The sequence below is a fragment of the Falco peregrinus genome, chromosome 2 (genome assembly GCF_023634155.1).
Source record: "Falco peregrinus isolate bFalPer1 chromosome 2, bFalPer1.pri, whole genome shotgun sequence".
In the NCBI taxonomy this organism is placed as follows: Eukaryota; Metazoa; Chordata; class Aves; order Falconiformes; family Falconidae; genus Falco; species Falco peregrinus.
In genome coordinates, this window is record NC_073722.1 from 99,676,057 (window position 1) to 99,696,296 (window position 20,240).

At 57.6% G+C, this 20,240-nt stretch overlaps 1 protein-coding gene across 3 annotated transcripts in view; it reads right to left on the reverse strand.

Annotated features, from left to right (window-relative positions):
* Nucleotides 1-539: 539 nt before the first annotated feature.
* The window catches only part of SEZ6L (seizure related 6 homolog like), a 50,845-nt gene continuing 31,144 nt past the window's right edge, over nt 540-20,240 (reverse strand). The window contains exons 2-17 of one of the 3 annotated variants that reach the window (XM_055797973.1): nt 19,046-19,786; nt 18,658-18,791; nt 12,331-12,523; nt 11,546-11,731; nt 10,947-11,112; nt 9,897-10,063; nt 9,150-9,344; nt 8,931-9,069; nt 6,177-6,373; nt 4,742-4,936; nt 4,410-4,601; nt 3,994-4,188; nt 3,233-3,265; nt 2,968-3,079; nt 2,606-2,708; nt 540-2,287 (exon numbers count right to left, since the gene is read on the reverse strand). In XM_055797973.1, the coding sequence (XP_055653948.1) occupies nt 2,258-2,287; nt 2,606-2,708; nt 2,968-3,079; nt 3,233-3,265; nt 3,994-4,188; nt 4,410-4,601; nt 4,742-4,936; nt 6,177-6,373; nt 8,931-9,069; nt 9,150-9,344; nt 9,897-10,063; nt 10,947-11,112; nt 11,546-11,731; nt 12,331-12,523; nt 18,658-18,791; nt 19,046-19,786 (2,978 nt within the window). In that variant the 3' untranslated portion in view covers nt 540-2,257. Of the gene's footprint in view, nt 2,288-2,605; nt 2,709-2,967; nt 3,083-3,232; nt 3,266-3,993; nt 4,189-4,409; nt 4,602-4,741; nt 4,937-6,176; nt 6,374-8,930; nt 9,070-9,149; nt 9,345-9,896; nt 10,064-10,946; nt 11,113-11,545; nt 11,732-12,330; nt 12,524-18,657; nt 18,792-19,045; nt 19,920-20,240 lie in introns of those variants that run through there. The other 2 variants (XM_055797972.1, XM_005230511.3) reach the window with 2 other exon arrangements.

A 20,240-nucleotide genomic window follows, 5' to 3' on the forward strand; every position in this document is an offset into this window, starting at 1 on the left:
CACATCCTCTGTCCATGGGTCTCCAGTGTGGTCCCCACACCTCAGGGCAGGACCCTCCACCCGCCTCATGAGGCATCGCTGTGGCTGCAGCACGGGCAACGCTCAGGAAAGGGATGAGGCTGGGTGTGGGGGGAGCCAGTGCTAGCTCCCGTGGGGTGTCCCGAGGAGATGAAACGCCCCCAGGGTCGTACCAACTCACCCCATGTTCCCGCAGGGCTTGGCTAGCTCAGGATCTGGCCCCTGGAAACCACACAGAGCCAAGCCAGAGGCATGTGGCCGCCATCCTGCAGCAAGGTGTGCGGCACTCGGCCTCTCCTGCCCCTCTGTAGCCCCCTGCACCTGTGCAGCAGGGCCTGCCTGCTGTCCAGGTCTCTGCAAACTTATTTCAGACATTTAAAAATACAGAACAATTTGTATTGAGGTTATATTGAAAGCTAGAGCTTCCCACGGAAGTACTTCATCATGTTCAAAAATATTTAATCCCAGCAATTTTCACATTGTTCTTATAAAAACAGACATGTATGAAGGGAAATGAAATGCTTAGTACATTTTTGGCACATTTTTTTCTTTTTTTTTTCTTTTCTTTTTTTTTTTAACCTTTACAAATTACAAACACACATTCATTGTTTTTAAAGGAAAAAAACTAAGTCTCAGCTGTACACTGCAGAGATGCACTAACCGTCCCAAAACTAAACCAGCCTCCCATGGTTACAATTGCTGTTCTACAAGGACAAAAGAAGGACATCAGCAGCCAAGGACACATTGGTGGCTTCGCTGCCTGGGGGGCTGGCAGCATGGGGGGCCTGGGGAGGAGATGGCCCTTTGGGGTCTGTGTCCCTGCAGATGGGGGGCAGCCCCACCAGTGTCTGGCTCTGGCAGGGGTGAAGGCAGCAAAGGAGTGCAGGGGATGCTGAGGCTTGAACTGGGACTTGCCTGTGATGGGCCCAGCTTTGATGAGCTGACTTCTGCCTGTCCTGCTCCCTGCAGGCTGGTCTCCCGTGCCAGAGCCTGGCCATGCTGCCTGCCTGTTATTTCTACCCCAAAAAACCTCTACCTTCATCCCCTGCCCCTCCTCATCTCCTGCCCAGCTGCGAGGCCCAGCAAGGTGCCAGCCCAGGGGGTTCGGGTGGGAGCTGCAAACCCACGGGGGTCTGGGTGGGAAGCACCAAGTGGGCTGTGCTGCCTCCATCTCTGCCTGGCACCATTGCTGGTGTGGCTGCCCACACACTGGGGTAGGCAGCGGACCCTCCTGCAGCAAAGGGGAGCTCCGCAGCTGGCGGGAGTGGTAGCAAGGAGCCCAGTCCATCCTGCTTACCCTGAGATGCTACCTGGGGGCAAGGGGTGACCTCCAGCCTTTAGTGGGATCGGGGGGTTCCTGGCATGGGTCATGGCAAGTGTTTGAGGAACAACTGTTGTGAGCAAAGAGGCACTGGCTGCGGAGCTCCCCTTTGCTGCAGGGAGGCTGCGCATGGCTCCCCGGCAGTGCCCTGCTGGGATGGGCTGCTGGGGGGCACTGGTTAGTGCTTCTCCGTAGAGCTGTGGGTCCTGGGTCACTGCCTTTCCAGCATCCAAAGCAAAATGGGAAAAGAAAGTGGCGTGTACCTCGTGTGTGCCAGGCTGTCCCCTGCTCCCCGGCACAGCAAGCAGGGCTCCGCACTGGCAGGCGGCTTTCCTGAGCCACGCTCCACTTCCCCACAGTGAGGATGGTCCCTGCACTGGTGGCACAGAGGCCCCCGAGCCCCCGCCTTGCAGGTCCCACTGGGGGCTCGGGGAGCCGGGAGCTGCAGGACTGGGAGGGCTGGCAGTGCCAGCAGGACCCTGTGGCAAACGCTGCGCCTACCTCAGCTCCCAGCAATCAACTGCAGGCTCTTGCAATGGAGACATTTTTAATTTTTAACAACATCAGAACCGCAAAAAAAACCCTGCACGTGTGTGGACAGTGCCAGGGGACGTGCTGCCGTGCCGCTGTGCCGGGGGGGACACCATGTGCCCCCACACTGCCCTGGCCTCGCCGGGACCTGGCTCTGCCCCGGCTCCCACTGCTGCCTGTGCCCAGGGCTCTGCAGCACACCTATCGCAGTTTAAATAGAATAAATACAGTGAAGAAAACAGTAAAATCTTCAATAAAGAGGCAAAAGGAAAGACAACAGCAGGTCCAGGGGTCCAACCAAACTCCACGTGGTCTCTGGATTAGTTACTGAGGAAGTTCTATGAGAGCACATTAAGTTCGCAGCCGGAGACTCTCTTACCGATGTCCTTATATCGAAACTTCATATTCTCTTGTTTCCTGAAAAGAAGAAAAAGCCAGTTGAGGGCAGCAGCTGCATTTCAGGATAATCTTCCCATTCCCAGGCGGCAAGAGAAGCCCTGGGTGTCATTTTGCTCGCAGGGAAGCAGTGCCTACCAGGACCCCGCAGCCCCCTTTGCCTCCTCCTGTCTGCTGGAGCCCAGCGGGCCCCTCGGGAGCAACCGACGGGGATGGAGCCTCCTGCCCCGTTACTCAGCACCAGGATGGCTGGACTCATCCTACTGCTGCACACCTGGCAAAACCCGCACTTCCTCAGCACGACGGTCCCCAGAGAGGAACGGGCACAGCAGGACTCACCCCTGTCTCATAAATCGGGTTGTCGAACTCTGTTTCTACTGTGATCTGGCTGTAGGGGTGGGAGTACATGAGGGGCAGGCGGAGGCTGGAGTAGTACCGACACCTGTGAGGGAGACGCAAGAGTCCCTGGGCTGCACAGCACAACCCCAGAACAAAGTACAACCACCCCCGTCCTTCCACATCCCCCCCATGCCAGCTCCCCACCAGCACTCCAGGGACCCCAGAGTGGGAGCTCAATGCCTGGCTCCCTGGGACCGTGCCCAGGGTGTGCGGCTGGCAAGGGCATAGTGATGCTGAGCCAGCCTTGGCCACATCCCCAGGGGGCTCTGCCACCAGCCCCCCAGCCTGACTCTGCACCCCACCTTGTGAGATAGATGTACGCTCCTCCCAGCAGCAAGGAGATGATCAGCACCGGGATGAATATGGCTAAGGCCATATTTCCCCCCTCGAGCGATGTCTCTGCAGCAGCTTCTGCTACTAAAAGGACAAGATCTATTATGTTGGCATTTGCAAGCACCTTGTGATCCCCTCTCTGCCTCTGCTTCTCCCCACCCTCCCCTTGGGCTCCACACAGGCTCTGGCTGAGGGCCCTGCACAGGGCTCATCCAGCAAATGCAAGTCACTCACCTTCCAGAGCATGTTCAAAGCTGTCCTGATTCACTGGAAGAGAAACGGAGAGTTACTGCTATGTAACTGGGTTTGACTGGCTGGCAGGTGTTGGCCGCATGGGGAGCCCAGGCCCAGGCTTTCCCTGCCCCATTTGGTTCCAAGCCACGCTGCAAACTTTCAGTTTTTAATAAGCTCTCAGTCTCTGTAAGCAGGTGCATGGGGCTGAGGAGGTTGAGCAAGCGAGACACCTGCAGGACGGCTCTGCCTGGGGTGGTGGTACCCTCCAGAGAGCCCTGCTGCCCAAGAGACAAGGTCTCCACTTATTCTCAAAGTAGTAATTAAGAACAATTTATCCCTGCAGCTTAGGCACAATGGAGGGTTCTCCAGCATCCAGAAAGCACACTAACCCCAGACCTTACTCAGACCAGCACCTAGAGGGTTTCCTAGGGCTGAGCTCTCCCATCTCAGTGGGTGCCCAAGGACAGCATCCCTGCTGAGTCTGAGCAAGCCGCTATGGGAAGCAGCAAAGAAAGCAAGCAAGTAGCAAGGCTTGCCCTGCACCACGGCACGGCACGGGGCCGGAGGGTTTGCTCCCCCTCCCCGGGGCAGCAGAGCTTGCTCAGCACAAATCCAGAAAAGCACTCAGGTCTCAGATGACCTTAGCTCCCAGCTAGAGAACCGCTGGGGGTCTGCAGCCAGACGGAGGTCGCTCGGCTGTCCCAGGTTGGGGTCAGAGGAGTTGCCGGTCCCCGCACCTCCCCAGCGACCACTGCTGTTACCTTTGCAGATGGGCAGGGGTCCGCTCCAGTGGGACGGCTGGCCCAGGATGCATTTGATGGTAACCTCCCCCATGAGTTCAAAGCCCTCATAGCACATGAAGGTCAAGGACTCTCCTGGCAAGTAAAGGCGCTTATAAAGTATTTGGTAGCCGTTTTCTGGCAGTCCTGGATTATCACAGGCCAGTGACTCCTCAGCTGCAAGGGAACACATCTCAGAGTGAGCCCCAGGGCTGCCAAGGGAGAGAAGGAGCCTGGGTGGCAGCAGGGAAGCACCCAAGATCTCACCCCATCCCGCTTTCAGGTAGCTCAAAGCTCTGCTCCACCCCATGGGGCTGGGGAAGGTCCCAGCTGCAGGGCAGGGCTTCCCAGGACCCCCAGGCAGAAGAGCCGAGCTGTGGGAAATGGCCCGAACTTACAGACGCAGTGTGGGAGCCGCGAGGTCCAGATGGGTGTCCCCGTCTCGCGGCTGTAGCAGGTCAGCAATGAGCTGCCCTCCAGCACGAAGCCTGGGTTGCACGTGTACTGGATGGTGGTTCCCACCAGCAGCACCGGGTCGGAGATGAGGCGGGTCGAGTGCTCCACCTCCCCTGGGTCTGTGCAGTACATAACTGGGGAAAACAGGTTGTCTGAGAGGGGAGTCCTGGCATGGCAGCGGGGACCAGCAGCTGTACAAAGTGGTGTGTGATGTGATGTGATGTGATGTGATGTGATGTGATGGGGACAGCAGCGCGTTGCCCAGAGCACTTACTCTTTTCACAGAAGGGGGGGTCACTGCTCCAGCTGAGGTCCCACTGGCAGGTGAGGGTGTCGCTTCCCACGATGTCATAGCCCGGGTCGCACTGGTAGGTGATCTTGGCCCCTCTCACCAGCTCCGTGTGCGATGTGGTCTTCCAGCCATTCTGGATCTCGGGCAGGTCAGAGCAGGAGTCATTGCGGGACACCTCTGCAGCCAAGAGAGATGCTGGCTGTCACCCAACAAGTGGGACCCCACGGCACAGCCTTCCTTGGACCCACTGCGTGTGGACCCACAGCACTTCCCCAAGTGCCTGTCCCTCCCTGAGAGCCCTCCAGCCCCACGCACCACAAACGGCACAGCCACAGCCGGCAGCCCAGTCCACGGGTGGCATCCCCTGGGCAGAGGCAAGGGGCACCACGTGGGTAACGGGCTCTTTAAAGCTTCCCCAGCCCTGACCCTACAAGTGGGCGAAGGACTGTGCTGATGGAAAAAGAGCAGTGTCTGTGCTGGGGTCAGGACACAAAGAGCAGCCTGGGAACACCAAGCTCAGCTCTGGCTGGAGGAGCAGGAGAGGAATGGTGCAGATGCCATGGTCACGGCACGGCTGGTTTGCTCCGGTGAGGGGTTTCTGCCCTGCTTTCCCCAGCCCCGTGTCCACAGCTGAGCTCGGCCGCATGTGCTGCAGTGCACCGAGGAGGGGACCTGCAGCCTCGCAGGTGATCTGCATTGCAGATCTGGTTTGTCATAACCAGAGCTGTCAGCAGTGGGAAGAAAACACACTTGGAAGAAGTCTGCCAGGGGAAGACAGGTGCAGGGAGAGGCAGGCAGCAAGGCTGCGGGCAGCCGTGGGGAAGAAGTGCCCTTCCCAGTCCTTGTCCCTTCCTTGGGCACCAGCCACCCCAGTCTGGCAGACATGGCTGCACCAAAGGACGATGCAAACAGGCATCTCCAGATGTAGTCTAAGCCTCTCTGGAGCAAGGAGCTGTGATCTGGGAACATCCATCTCAGGAGCCCACCTGGGGACTGCCTTCAGTAACCTCCTTTAGGAGGAAACCTTGCTGCAGTGCCTCAGTACCATCAGCTTCTTGCCTGACAGAGAGTGCGAGTGGATCCTGCATCCCCAGTTCCAGCAATTTCTTTCCCTGTTCTTCTCTGCACGGGGCCAAACCAGGGCCAACAGGGACCAAAAATGCCACTGTCTTCTTGCCAGCCTGGAAGAGGGGAGACACACAGGGACACCCCAGAGCTGTCTGACTCAGAGACCTGCAGTGAGGCTGGGGGGTTCTGCAGGAGCTCGGTGGGATGTGGAAAGAAGTGTTGGTGTCACAGCAATTCTTCCTGCTTCCAAACCTGGCACCTGGACAACGTGGTCCAGCTGCATGTCACAGTTGCCACCTGCACTGCAGCGGCAGAGCAGGGGACACACCCAGCACCCTGCTTTTCCTACCTATGTAGTTCATGATGAATCCTTGCCCCTTCCCAAAGATGAGCCCAGCAGGGTCTGAGTGGAACTGGATGGTGAGATCGGGGCTGGAGGAATACAGCTTTTGGGGGCCGCTGCTGCCGACATACTGCCCCAGGATGTGAGCAGTGAGCTCATCCCCATCGTAAATGGTGAGGATGTCACTGTTGGTGAGGTTCAGGCTGGAAAGGAGAGCTTGGTTAGAGAGCAGCTTGGGCAGGGAGCCCAGGTAGGACACGATGGTGTTGGGCTGAAGGGGCAGTGAGGTGACTGCCTACTCCAGCACTGCAGTGCAACGAACCTGCATTGTGGCCTGTCCCCACCCCTATCCCCATCACAGAATCATTTAGGTTGGAAAAGAGCTTTGAGATCATCAAGTCCAGCTGTTAACCCCGGACTGCCAAGTCTGCCACTAAACCATGTCCCTAAGCACCACATCTACATGGTTTTTAAATACTTCCAGGGATGGTGATTCCTTTTCCATCCCCATCCCCATCACTGTCCCAGTCCCATCGGCATCTGCATCCCCATCCCTGTGCCATTCCATCCCATCCCACCCCTGTCCCATCCCCAGGCAGGCTGGGCAAGCGCTGTGCTGTGGCCCGGCCCCAGCAGGCCAGCAGCGCTGCTTTGCCGGCAGCCCCCCCCCGCCAGAGCTCACCCCGGCCCCCTCCCCGTGCCGAGTGCGGCGGCTGCTCGGGCGGGGGCGGCCCAAAGCGCCGTGACGGACCGGTACCCGCCACACCGGACCCTGCCCACGGCGTGCAAAGTGCCGTCCCCCCCGCGGCGCCCCCGCCTTGCTCAGCTCTGCCCCCGCGCCGGGCGCTCCCCGCTCCCCGCCCGGGCCCGGCCAGCAGAGAGCGGTGCCGGACCGCGGATGGCGCGCGGCGGCGCGGGCGGGGCGGGGCACTCGGGGCGGGGCGGGCGGCGGGATGCCGGGCAGGGGGGGCAGGGGGGCAGGGGGCGCAGGGGGGGCAGGGGGGCAGGGGACGCAGGCCGGGCAGGCAGCCAACCCTGCTGCAGAGCCAGGGCCAGCACCCGCAGCAGCCCCCTCCGCGCCCTTTGCAGCAGGGATGCGGCTGCCCCTCGGGCAGGAGGGGACCAGGGGCTCTCTCCTCGCTCCCAGGCGAAGGGCAGGTGATGGATGCACATCCCGGAGCAAACCTTGCCCCGCCGCCCCCCGCCCCGGCAGCCAGCCCTGCTGCCAGGCTGTTTTGCCTGCCACTGCAGTCCCTGCAGCCCCACCACGGGCTGCCTGTTCAGTGCTGGTGGTGTGGGTGAAATGATCACATCACCCCCAAAGTGGGCACAGACTTCACCTTCCCCTTGCTCATCCTGCCCCATCCTGGGTGCTGGTGAGGCTCAGCGGTGCTGGGGAGCACAGCCAGCACCCAGCGCTCTGCTACCTGGCAGCATAGGAGGGGCTGGGGCAGAGACACCACGTCCTCCCCTTCCCCTGGGGAAGAGGGGCAGGGGGAGAGCACTGAGATGCTGCTGGCCCCACAGGAGGACACTCCATCAGCTTTCAGGCTGAAGTAACTTTCCCAGCGAAGCCTGGGCTCCTGCACACAGGCAGGATCCAGCCGGCCGTGCATGCACGATACCTGTGAGCCCAGGCCACGCTTGGTCACTGCAGGACCCCTGCCCTTCATGTTGGCTGACTAATTCAGCCTTGTTTGGAGATGCCTGAGCTGATCCCCAAATGTTTTATTAAGAATGTTCTTGGAAGGCGCCCAGCTAATCCCCATGGCAAGCTGACATTTGTAGTAAATCTCTGCTTTCTGTCAAACATGATTTCCTCAGTGACATTTATGTCTGATGACTTCAAATCACTTGGCCTCCAGTTCTGCTCAGCCCAAGCACCCACAAAGCTGGGAGAGGTGCACTGGGAGCTCTGACTTGTGATTTTACAGGAAGCTTTAAAATCTTGATGACTCTAAGCCCCTACTTGAAACGTGCCCTCTTGAAAATCAAAAATAGCCTCAAAGGAGATTCCCTTTGCATCAGCGGCATTATTATGCCAAGGGCTCCCAGCCTGGCATTGAATCCTATATCCCTCTGACCCCCGGCATGTGCAGTGAGTGTTGCCGTGCCTGCCCATGCCTGGACAGCACAGCCAGGGCTTGCTGGTAGCTCTGCTCTGCTCCCTGCAGCTTTCCGAGCAACGTCACCGAAAGGCGCATTACCAGGCTGGCAGTCAGGAGGGGAACTGATGTGTTTTGTGAAGACATGTTGGTCCCACAAGAGAAAGAAGGCAGGACACAGGAGAGAGGGCTGGGCAGAGCCTCCCTCTGCCCCTCACCCTCCCTTAGTGCCTCTATCACATTCAAGCCAAAGACCGAGCTGAGGTTTCCATCTCATGGATGTCCCAGACTTTCCTAGCCCCGTACAAACCAGTTTGTGATGGCACTGTGTGTCACTCTGAGCTGCACGTGACCGCATGCTGCTGTGGCACCAACTGCCTGTGGTTTCGCTCTGGAGGAGTTCAGAAGCCATCTCAGGAACAATTAACTACTGCAATGGATGGTTTAACAGAGCTTTAAACTCAGGGAGCAGCACTGGGTACTGCCCTGGACCTCCCCCTGGGTGCCAAGTGCATCACAGGAGGTTAGGAAAGCTCTGAGGGGGAGAACAGGGAAACAGTGCGGGTCCTTGGGGCGAGGGGAGTGGAGTTACTGCACCAAAGCAGGCTGAGCACTGGCAGGGCAGAGATAGGCACCAGGGTCCTGAGCTACTCACAGCTGGATGTCCAGGAAGAGCCGCTTCTCCTCGCCAACGTGGATCCTCCAGATGCAGTCCTCCCCCTCCGCATAGGGCTCCGGCCAGTTTGGGGACAGGATCACCCCGGCCACGGCAGTCAGCTCCCCACCACACATGGCTGTGGGAGCAAGAGGCAGGCAGGGCTCAGCCGTCGTTGGCACACACTACCCAACATTGCCCCACGGTGCAAGGACTGACCTCGGCACAGCGGCTCCGTGTCATTCCAGTATGGGTCCCGCATGTTGACGCACTCGATGACAGCGGGGCCCTGCTCCAGGGAGTGCCCAGGGTCACACGTGAACTCCACAGTGGTGCCCAGGTTGTAGGTGGGGTCGGAGGTGGTGAAGTTCCCATTCTGGATGTAGGGCTCGTAGCAGTGGCCACGCTCGAAGGCTGGAAGAGAACCCCCCGTTAGCCATAGGGGCATGGAGCTGGCTGGGGGACGCGCTGCCTTCCCCCGCTCCTCACACACTCACCTCTGGGGGTTTGTTAGATGAGCCCTGCGCTCTGCTGCTGGCCCCAGCTAGAAACCCATCCCTCCAACCCTGCCGTGCACGGATGGCCTCTTCCACAGCGTATTTTACAGGCAATTAGGATTAACAACAGTTTATCTGTCCTGAGCCATGAAGGCTTAACCAAACCCCACTTCCATTGTGTATCACCATCAGTAACACTCACTGTGTTGCCAGTTGCTGTATTTGCTGAGCAATCCACCCTGGGATTACTGTGTTACTGAGCTTGCTCAGAGGCATGGGGCTCCTGCGGGACTAATACAGCAGCACAGGGACAGTGGCACAGCAGAGCACCATGTTTGCCCATGCCAGGGGCAGCCAAGACCCTTCCTACAGCTGTATCCCTGTTAATTGCCCAAACATCCTGAGGCACGGGATCACTGGCTGAGGCCAGCCTGCTGCTTTCAGGGGTACCAAAATGAGAGCACATCACCTTCAAAGCGTATGTTGAAAGACGTGGCAGCTGCAGGCTCCTCCGCGAGGAAGTCAATCCTGATGGAGGAGCCGTCACTGATCACCCCTTCGAAGGGCACACTGTCGGCACGCAGGGAGTCGTAGAGGACGGCAGACTGGTTCGTGTCCCCGCTGTACACCACCATCCTGCACGGGAGGACACAGTACATTACATGGGAGAAGTGTCCCCACACACCCCCAGAGCATGACACAGCCCCCCTCCTCACCAGCACCCGCTCTCCAGTGCTCCCAGAATATGGCATTTTAAAGAAATTGTGCAAACAAAAATTCACCAGCCAGATAAGTCTCTTTTACTGTGTCATAAACAGGGGCTTTATTCTTTGACTTTACTACAAGCCATAAACCTGCTTTACTGCCTGTTACCAGACTGAATGTTAATGCTGCTTAAACACAAGCATCAGCACCATAAGCGTGGGCTTTGCGTTACGGATGCTGATAGCATGGGATTTGCAGTTTCTTGTGCCATAATGCTGAGCTGTGCTGGGCATTGGGTATTTGGGGGGAGGAAAGGAGGGGTGTGACACAGCACACTGCATCTTTCCAACCGCTAGTGAGATCAGAAGACCTGCAAGATCCCCTGGCACAAAGTGCAGGGCCTTGGGAAGCACAGGCTGGTGCTCTGTGCCTGCCTCTTGCAGCTCTTTTTGCTCCCAGACCTGTGGTGCCTCTTGAGTGCCTCAACATCTGAACCAGCACCCTTCTCTGCCACCATTGTCACCATCCTCTGGCTGGCAGTCTCCTCCATGCTGCACCCAAGCTTGGGTCGGTGCTGCCTCCCGCAACACCTGCAGCTCGGCCACGGGGGAGCAGGACATGCAAGGTGGGAGAGCTGCGACCAGCTGGGAGCTTGCAAGCTTTGGTATATTTAGCACCCAGCAAAGCACCCTGCTCCCCACGTTGGGCAGAGCAAAGCCCTTTGCAGTCCCCGGGGTGCAGGGAAAGGGCTCACTGCAGACCTCACTGCTGGCGGGCAGCACCTGGGCCAGCACCAGGGCTCCTGGAGCCTCACCTGTCCTTCTCAGTCAGCAGGAGCTTCTCGAAATGCAGGTGCAGCTTCTGGCCCGGGGGAGCCCCAATGGCCCACACGCAGTACATGCTGCTCGACTGGTTCCCGGTATAGCTGGGGGAGAGGACGCGGCCGATGGTGGCATTGTGGACCGTCCCGCCACAGGGCGCTGTCAAAACAGAGCACAGTCCTGCTGTGGCGGGCAAGGAGGCAGGGCAAGGCAGAGGGTACAGGCAGGCACTGCACCCAGGGCTTCGAACCCCTCTGCTGATGCCTGCCCAGCTCTTCTCAGCAGATTTTAATGCATGAAGCTCTTGCCTGGCTTGGCTTTGCTCTGTTTTATGCAATCACATATATACTCACACATACGCATAAAATCTACTATTTCCTTTCCCTTACCTGCCTAATTAGAACACAGATTCTGCTGCCACTGACATGAAAACCTGCAGTACCTCAGGTTGCACTGTGTGCAGGAGCTGGGCATTGCTTTCACTGTCCCCCAGGACTGCATTCAACTCATGGTACAAAGAAAGAAACTCTAATTTTTTTCTTTGGGGACCCCAGTTTTTCCTAGCACTGAGGCTAGCTAATGAGGAGCGTACCTGAGCAGATTGGCTCTGGGCTGCTCCAATGCGGCCTCGATGCGTTGATGCACGTGAGCACCCTAGGACCCTGCAGCTCATAGCCCAGGTGACAGTGAAAATGAGCAATTCCACCCGAGTGCAAATCCATCACAGTGACGTCTCCAAAGTCAGGTCTCCGTGGAAAGTTGCAGCTCAGCATAAACACTGGAACAAGCACACACATTTTGGAATTTAGGGCTTGTCTGCTCAGAGCCATCCCGCAGTCAGCGGGGGGAGCACTGAGGACGTACGTGCTGGATGTGCCCATGCTGCCAGGGACAGACCTCGCTGCCGGGTGCCAGTTGCAGAGCACCGACAAGCCACCATGCTGCTGCTACTCCACCTGTTACTGCTTTTGCCCAGACCCAGTTTCTATTTTAAAAATCATTTGCTTGAACTCATTTATTTTTTATAGCTCTTCAAGGAAAAAAATAGACTTGCAGTCTGAGCCTGTGCAGGAGAGCTGCTGCAAGGGGACAGAAAGGGGGCAAGGCGGGTGTGAGGAGCACAGCCAGCGATGGGGTCTGGGACATCAGTGCACATTGAACACATTGAACCCTCTGCTCTGGGCACAACACAGGCTGCTGCTCGAGCCGGCCCTGCCGGCAGGCTGAGCATGGGCACGCAGTGAAACAGGAGCCCAGCTGGTCTGTGGGGACAGAGCCCAGCATCCTTCCACCCCTGCAGTCTGGTGGGGCTGAGCCCCACGGCACTGACACCCCATCCCACCCCCACTTGTGCACCCACGCTGAGGAGGCACCTACCCTGGTAGTGGAGCTGGAAGGTCCCTACCACCTCATCCTGGAAGGTGCGGAAGTAGACAGAGATGGTATTGGTGGGGCTGCGGATCACCTGGCCCTCCACCAGCAGGGTCTGGTTGGCCAGGACCACAAGGGCATCGCCATCCACCCCACGGATGGAGAGCACCTCTCCGTCTGACAGGTTCACGCTCTTCACCTGGGTGGGAGCAGAGACCCATGAGCAGGGGTGAAGGTGGGGGACCCAGCAGGGTGCTAAGTGGGTGGTCGTATCCCAGCCCTGGAACACACACAGTATTTACAGCCACAGAGCATCACACCTCCACAGCCTTCCCTTTGCACTGCTCTGAGCGCTGGGGGCTCGTTGCAGACAGGAGCTGCTTGTTCAGCAGAGATGGAGCAGTGTGTGCCCTGCATGAGGCCGAGGGACCCCATGACCACTGACTGACCCCCCCTCTCTCCCCTGGGACAGCGGGTGCAGGCAGCTAGAGCCGCTCACTTGAGTTGCGTTTTGAAGCTGGATGCTCCTGTGATGCACAAGTTGACCCACATCTGCTTCCCTGCTGAAACCGGGGATTTGGGCAGGAGGGTAGAAGTGGTAGAGGGTTAGACAGGAGAAAGATGGAGGGGTGCCATCAGTCACTGGTGAGGGTAGCAGTGGGGCCCCAGCTCCACCCGCATCAGCCCTGGGAGCAGACCTGCATCTCGGGGCACCACAGCACGGAGTGTGGCCATGGCCTGGGCTCATTGGTCCCAGCCGGGGCTGGGCTGCCTGGCAAGCTCTGCAACCAGACTAGGTACTTTTGTAGGGCTCAGTGCTCACCATCCACCCTGTGCACCAGGGATCCTCCCCAGGTTCCCTCATCCACACCAGGGAATGGATGGGGAGTCACACGGCAAATGCATATGATGAGCAGTCTCAAAAAGCTTTAATTATTATTTAGAAATAGCTGAAAAGTAACCTCACATTTGCATTTCACGTCCATTTAGCTTAATAAATGAGCTCATCTTTCAGCAGAAAGATGCTCATCAGATCATTTGTTTCCTTAAGTGTGAGGACCAGGGCTCTATATTTAGCACGCACCACAGCCTTAGCCCGTAATTGCAAGCGCTCCCGATGATGTTGTGACTAGAAGGATTTGTTGCTGTTATCACAACCGTGCCTGCGGGGATGCACCCAGCTCTAAGGGCCACCCGAGCTGCATGCAAAGCCACCCACAGGACTTGGCATCCTCTGACCTTCTGCTGGAAGGAGGGAGATTTCCTCGGGAGAAACAAGCCCAACCCTGTAGAGTACCTCCCTGCCTGCCCCAAAGGTCCATGAGCCCTGAGCAGTGCCTGGAAAAGCTCGGTCCTTGCTGCGGGGCTGGGCCAAGTAGCCCCCACTGGGTCAGAGTATGCCTGGGTTTACCCCAGCCCACACTCTTAACCCAGGAGGAGCTGATTTTGCCTTATTTTGCAGCAGTGTTCTGGGTTGCTGTGGAGTCTCTGGTCCTCACTGCAGGGAAAAGCAGCCCTCAGCTGTCGCAGGTGCTGCGCAGCACGTTGGAAACACGGGCCAAGTGCATGCCCTGGACCCCAACCTGCCCCAGGTCATTTCTTCTTCTCCAGGTTTTGTCCTGAAAATGTGCCTCCCCAGCATGGTGTGCACACATTTTGTCTGGTGGGATGGCTCAGATCTAATTAATAAATGAAAGGAATTAAATGTTATTGGGGATGAATTATTTTGGAGCGTGGGACCCAGGGATGCTAAGTGGGCTACGTACAATGCTAATGACTTCCCCCCCAACTCCTGCTGGGGCAGAGTTTTGCTTCCTAAGCTGGGTTTGAACAACTGAAAAGACTTTTACATGGTATTTCTAACGTATTTTGTTCTGAAATCACTTCAAGAAAAACCTGTTCTCCAGCTAGCTTCCTCCAGTGATAACTAGCATCAAGCACGCTCTTTACCGCCGAATCACTTCCAGAAAGCGGAATGTTCAGGTGCCTCTGAGCACCTGATCGCAGCTGGGCTGCTCTGCTCACTCGCCCCAGCTCTGCTGCTGGGAAGGGGTTTCAGGGGAGCAGCTCAAACAGGCAGAGCTACGCAGAAGAGAGGGAGCTGATGAACGCTGCAGCATTTCCCTGGCCCTTCACAGGGTGCTGTGGGGTGGGGACACTGCTCTGGTCTGCAGTCAGCCTCCCTCTCCTGTAAACCCAGGCTTGGAGGAGCCTGGAGCAGGGGTGTCATTGCAAAGGACCCGCCGTTCCCGTGCCCGGTAGGCAGGCAGGCATCCTCAGACCCCGTCTGCTCTGGAGTAACCAGCAGGTACAGACGGATGCAGTGGCCTCGTGCCAGGGACTGTCAGCCGCTGTGAGAGGGACCATATGTGTGAGCTCCTGCCAGGGGCTGGGGAGGACAAGTTCTTACTTTAATCAAAGACTGCACCGATGTCAGCTCCTAAAGAGTCTGTTGGGAAGACAGGAGGGATCCTTGCTTCAGACTGCCAGCCTTGCTCACCCACTAGAAAATCTCTTTAGCGAAATTCTATTTCCTGCCAAGAAGATTCAAGAATTTTAAAAATAAGTATAATTTAACTAAGCATTCAGAGACCCAACTGCTCTGCAGCTCCCAGGGCTGCGATGGCGTGACCCAGCTGGTGCGGGGGCAAGCAGGTTCTCTCCAGGATGCTGCGAGGGGCTGCCAGCAGCGAGCCAAACAGGGACCCCGAGCTCTCACATGGCCCTGGGAAGCCCCCAGCACCAGGCAGGTTTGCTGGCAGCCTTCCCTGAGACCATGCCTGACATCCAGGCTCTGAGCCTGCTCCTCACCAGGGACAGATTTTCCCTACAGCGAGCAAGGGTCTCACTCCAAAGGGTGCAAGGGAAGGAAGCGGAGGGTCCTCACGGCCCCCTGAACGGCTCCCAGCACCTGCAGGAGCAGCCCCAGGGCTCTGGACTCCTGGTCTCAGTTTCAGCGTAGGGCTGCAATGCTGCATTGGGAGGTGACCCCCATGCAGCACCTTCCTTCCCAGGGGCAGCTCTTTTCTCCTGCACATGCCTTTAGCAAGACGTAAGGGGCAGCACTTTACCATCAGTTGTTCTGCCCTTCCCATGCTGCATTCTGAATCCTGGGGGAGACCTTCCAGGACATCCTCACATCCAGCGCCAGGCAGGACCTGCTGAGACTGCACACCACTTGTGACAGGGGAGTGCACCAGCCCAGGCTCCATGCAGAGCCTGGTCAGCCCAGCTCCCCAGGCCACGCAGCACCTGCACAGCTCTGCTCTCCAGCCCAGCCTGGCTTCTCCCACACCAGCAGCAGGTCTGGCCTCCAGAGCTCCCAGTTCAGACCCAGCAAAGCCACATGAAAAAAGGAGTCCCCCATGGGTCACTTCTGCATCACACCATCGTGGCAGGAGAGCTCAGCCCCACTCCTCCTCACAGCAAGGCCTCCCCTGCCCATCTCCCTTACAGGAGCTGTGAATTAAATCCAAATCACTTAAATGTTAACCAATTATCCACATCACAGTGAGGCAGCTGAGGAAGTTGCACTGCGTTACTCCAGCACTTGCCCAATGTAATTAGCCTCGGAGCCACTGAAGCTTGCAGCTCTTGTACATGTGAAGTAATTAAAAAGCAATGGAAAAGAGTTCATCAGCACCAGGCAAAACAAGGGCGAGCAGCAGGAGGTAATGGCCATCTCACACGGCTCCGGCATGGGCATTGCCCTCAGTCAGGCTGACACATCAGGGGCGAGCAGTGGTACACACCATCCACCACCTGCTCGTGCTGGCTAGTGTACTCCTTACTCTGCTTGCTGGACCTGTGAGCCATCCCTGCAGTCACCAGTCCTCCCTGCCACCTCCAGTCCCAGCCCTTCTGGTAGGAAATAATGCAGAATTAGGACTGCCACCTTCCAACATGACTGTGCTAATTATTCCCCAAAGTGCAAGCAGAAGAGCAGCACAGAATGAAGCCACTGGTTTTGGTTTCCAGGTGGAGAAACTGAGGCACAGCGCCTGTGCACTGCCTTGGGTCCTGGCACCTGGGAGGGCAGGCAAAGGTTAAAGGTAGCCCAAACCCCATGGTTTGGCCCATTAATGGCCTTTCCGCTGTGCTGTGCCCCATTTCCTCAGCCCTGGGGCAAGGGGCTGGTATGCTGCTGGGGGCTTGTTGCATGTGGGGCTGGCTGCTAGCCCGCTGTTCCCCCACAGCCAGTGCCAGCTCAGGTGGGGATGCCTCCAGGTTCAGCTCTCTCGGCTGCCAACCTTCCATGCTGGTCTTGCAGGCTTGTCAGGAGCAGCTGGGCACGAGTCCTTACAGCAAAGCCTGTTTGTGATGGTGGGGAAAAGTCCCAACCGTGGGACCAGAGCTTTCTGCACCAGCCCCACTGGTCAGGGATGATGTCCAGGGTGGACCTGTTGTCTTAAAATCAGGTTTGCATGCAAACACAGACAATGTTTCTGCACTACACTGCCTCTTCCATAGCATGTATTGTGTGCGACATCCTTTGCATGAACTAAAGAGGGGATAAATCTGTTTGTCTTGCTTGCATGAATGCTATTTCTAGCTTCTTTGGGACATAAATCATGTCACTGCTGCCGCCTAAGTGGTTAAAAAGCCTTCTGTAGAGCTCACTCCCTGCACCGCAGGTCAGGCACTCGCTGATGCTGTCATGCTGGAGCACATCAGTCCTTGTCCATCCATGGGCACCTGCGGAGGGACCCTGCAGCAGCTGAGGCAGCAGGGCAGGGACTGGCAGCCCCCTTCCCTCCTTGATAATCTCTGCTGAGCTGCTGCCAGCCCTGGGGCAGGGCATGGGCAGGCGCTTGCTGCGCTCAACTGAAGGCAGCAGCTCCGGGTTGCTCAGCACCACTGCCTGCAACCCCATGGCCCATCCTCCGCCAGCTCTCCCCAGTGTCCATGAGCCGGGGGGCTCAGCCCTGCCCAGCTGCCCACAGGCATCTCGGGCACCCCAGGAACTGTTGCCAGACTGGCTGCTCAGTCCATGCTCAGCCAGCTCCAGATGAGACCATGCTCAGCCAACGCAGACCTATTGTTGTGGTTTAATTTGTCTGCAATGCTCAGAAGCATCAGCAAAGTGAAATCCAAAGCTTGGGGGGTGGAGAGGCTAATTTTACGCTCCATTAAAATCTTGGTTTACAATGGAGCAAGGTCAGGAGTGGTGTCACCTGATGGATTATGGACGGAGGTGAATTTGCAGCAGAGCAGCCTATGTTTAGCACCCTGCGAATTTGGGAAGACCAGCTCCCAGGGCAACCTCCCCAGTGGGGCTTGCTTTCATGGAGGCACTTGTGCCATGGTGGTCAGCCTCTTGTGTGTGCCCACCGGAGAGATGGCAGGAACAAGCTCGCTGGAACTACTACTCCTTTTAATGCACATTCTTAATTAGACAGAAAATTTAATGGGTTTTAATTGAATGTAAATGGTGACATGGGAGAAATGCAAGAACAAGAAAGGACTGTGCACCCCAGCCTGGAGACCATGGACTGATGGTGTTTGAAACATGTCAAGGCCCCTACCCAGCATGCTCCCAGCTTTGCAGGCTGTGGGATGCAGCGTTTCAGGGAGAATGGACGGAGCACATCTGCCTGGGCCAGACCCCCATGCTCTGATGGGTTTGCACAGCACCAGCACGGTGGCAGCCCTGGCACGGGGTGTGCTGCACCGGCACCAGCCGTGCCCACTGCTTTGTGCTCCCATGTGTGCCAGCTCACAGCATTCACAGACGCCTTCCTACAGAAATTCAACCCTGGCCTGGTACTGCAGCATGCATGCTTGCTGCTGCTGGGGTTTGCTGCAAAATGCCTCCTTGTCGGTGTGGCTTTTACCCTTCAGTTGGCAGGGATGTGGCCCTGCTTTGGTGTAGGGGCTGTTTGTCAGAAGCCATCCAAAGCAAGTGCTGGCTGGAGAGGGGGCTTGGGCTGCCCACCCAGAGCTCCCCACCCCTCGGGGCTGCCTGCACACCTCCAGCAGGCTGGGGGGTGAGGGCAGGGGGCCAGTGGCTATACTGCAGACAGCTGCTGTGGCTTAGCCCCTTCCCATGAAGGCTTTTTTGCAAACAGCATGCCAGTGCCTTGTTGTTAAATTAATTGCATGGCGTTTTAATGCTTTGATCATTGCTGATGTTCAGGATGCACCAGTTCCCATACACAGTTTATTTATTACATGGCCTAAGAAAAATATACTTTTTTCCCCAGGAAGGGTTTTTTTAAGCAAGTGCAGGTGCCTGGGGCAGCCATAACCAAAGCTGTGTGTGCTTTGCATCATTTGCTGCTGTGGAGCAGGGGGGTTGGGCCATGGTGATCCCCTCACCGACGTGCTTCTCACCTGGAGCTCAACGCCGTAGCCCGTGTAGACGGTGACATTGTAGGTGCACTCCAGGTAGCTGTGCAGGGGCAGCGGGGGGTAGTCTGTGGAGTCGATGTAGCCTTCAGGGTCATGGAAGCTCATGCTGCAGAGAACTGGGGGGAAACAGTGCATCAGCAATTGCCCGGGGGAAACGGCTCACCCAGCAGCCCCCTCCCATGCCCAGGTGCTCCCGTTGCCCTAAAACCCAGCACCTGGCTCCTGGCTCCAGCGGCCACCACTGCTGAAGTGCAGATTTTAGGCAGCCCCATGAACCCTGGTGGTGCCACCGGCACCGCACACAGCTGCTCCCCATCAGCTGCCGTTACATGCCCGCGCTACCCGGCCCCATGCGGGCAGCATGGCTTACCTGGTGTGGGCTCCGTGGTTATGACGGTGGTGGTGATGATGGTGGATGTGGTGGTTTCTTGGCTTTCTTCTGATGCAGAGCCGTGCACCTCTCTCTCTCCACTGTTTGTCCAGTTAACAGTGGTGCCGTCAGGAGCCATTGTCGGAGCCTCACCGGCAACCCCCATGTTGTTGGGTAAGGGCTGCAGAACCGCTGGCGGCAGCGTGGATGGGGAGATCTGCAGTGCGGGGGGGCTTGTGGTGGCCTGGCCCCCCCAGGGCAGCTCAGGGGGGCTCTGCTCCACATCCCCTGCCCCGGCCGCTGCCTCTGCTGGCACATGCAGCTCTTGGGTGGCTGTGGGGAGCCTGGAGCCCAGCAGGCTGGCCGGAGAGGCAGCCCTGGGGGACCCTGGCAGGGTGGGCTTGGGTCTTGGGTGCTTCCTTGCCATATTTACTTGCTTTAGAGTAGGTGGTTTTTTCTTAACAGGGAAAGTTTGTTTTGCATCAGTCTCAGGGGCAGCGGTGGGTGTTGGCGGGATGTGGCTCTGCAGCAGCAGTGTTGCCTCCTCCGCTGCCGGCTGGGTGCCTTCTTTTGCAGCTGGCAGCAGGTTGAGGGCGGTGGCGTGCCCAAGCTCTCCGGCTCTGCCAGCCAAACCTGTGGTGTACCTGAGCTCCTCAGCTCCGCCGACCATCTTGTCCATCAGCTCATCCACAGCAAGAGGGTCTGGGCTGGTGGGGACCAGCGCTGTCCCTGATCCGCCGTCTGCAAAAAAACGGGGAAAAGTGGGACTTGGGCAATTCTGGGCATGAAATTGTAACTGTGGCAGTGGCACGAAATCAGGCCCCTGAGGAGCTGCGGCTGATTGAATGCCTGCCGCTCTCCCAAACGGGCTCATTATGGGAAAGCAAACATAAGTCTGCACCAATTCCCTGAAAGTTTGGTTTTTGCTGAAACTCGGTGGCCTTATCTCACCATTTCAGAGCTGCTATTTGGTCTCTTTATCTAGAGGTCACTTTTTCAGAGAGGTTCACCCGCCCCTGCCGAGTTTATTGCTCTGGCTCGGTCTCTGTGAAAAGCCTTTATTTTTGCAATTGTCATCAGCAAATATGGTTATTGCAAAGTGCCTGATTAGGCCACGGCTCTTTCCCATTGTCTTCCCCACGCTGCTGCCTGGCGGGGAACCGACGCCGATTAACCGGCTTCCTCTGGCATCCTG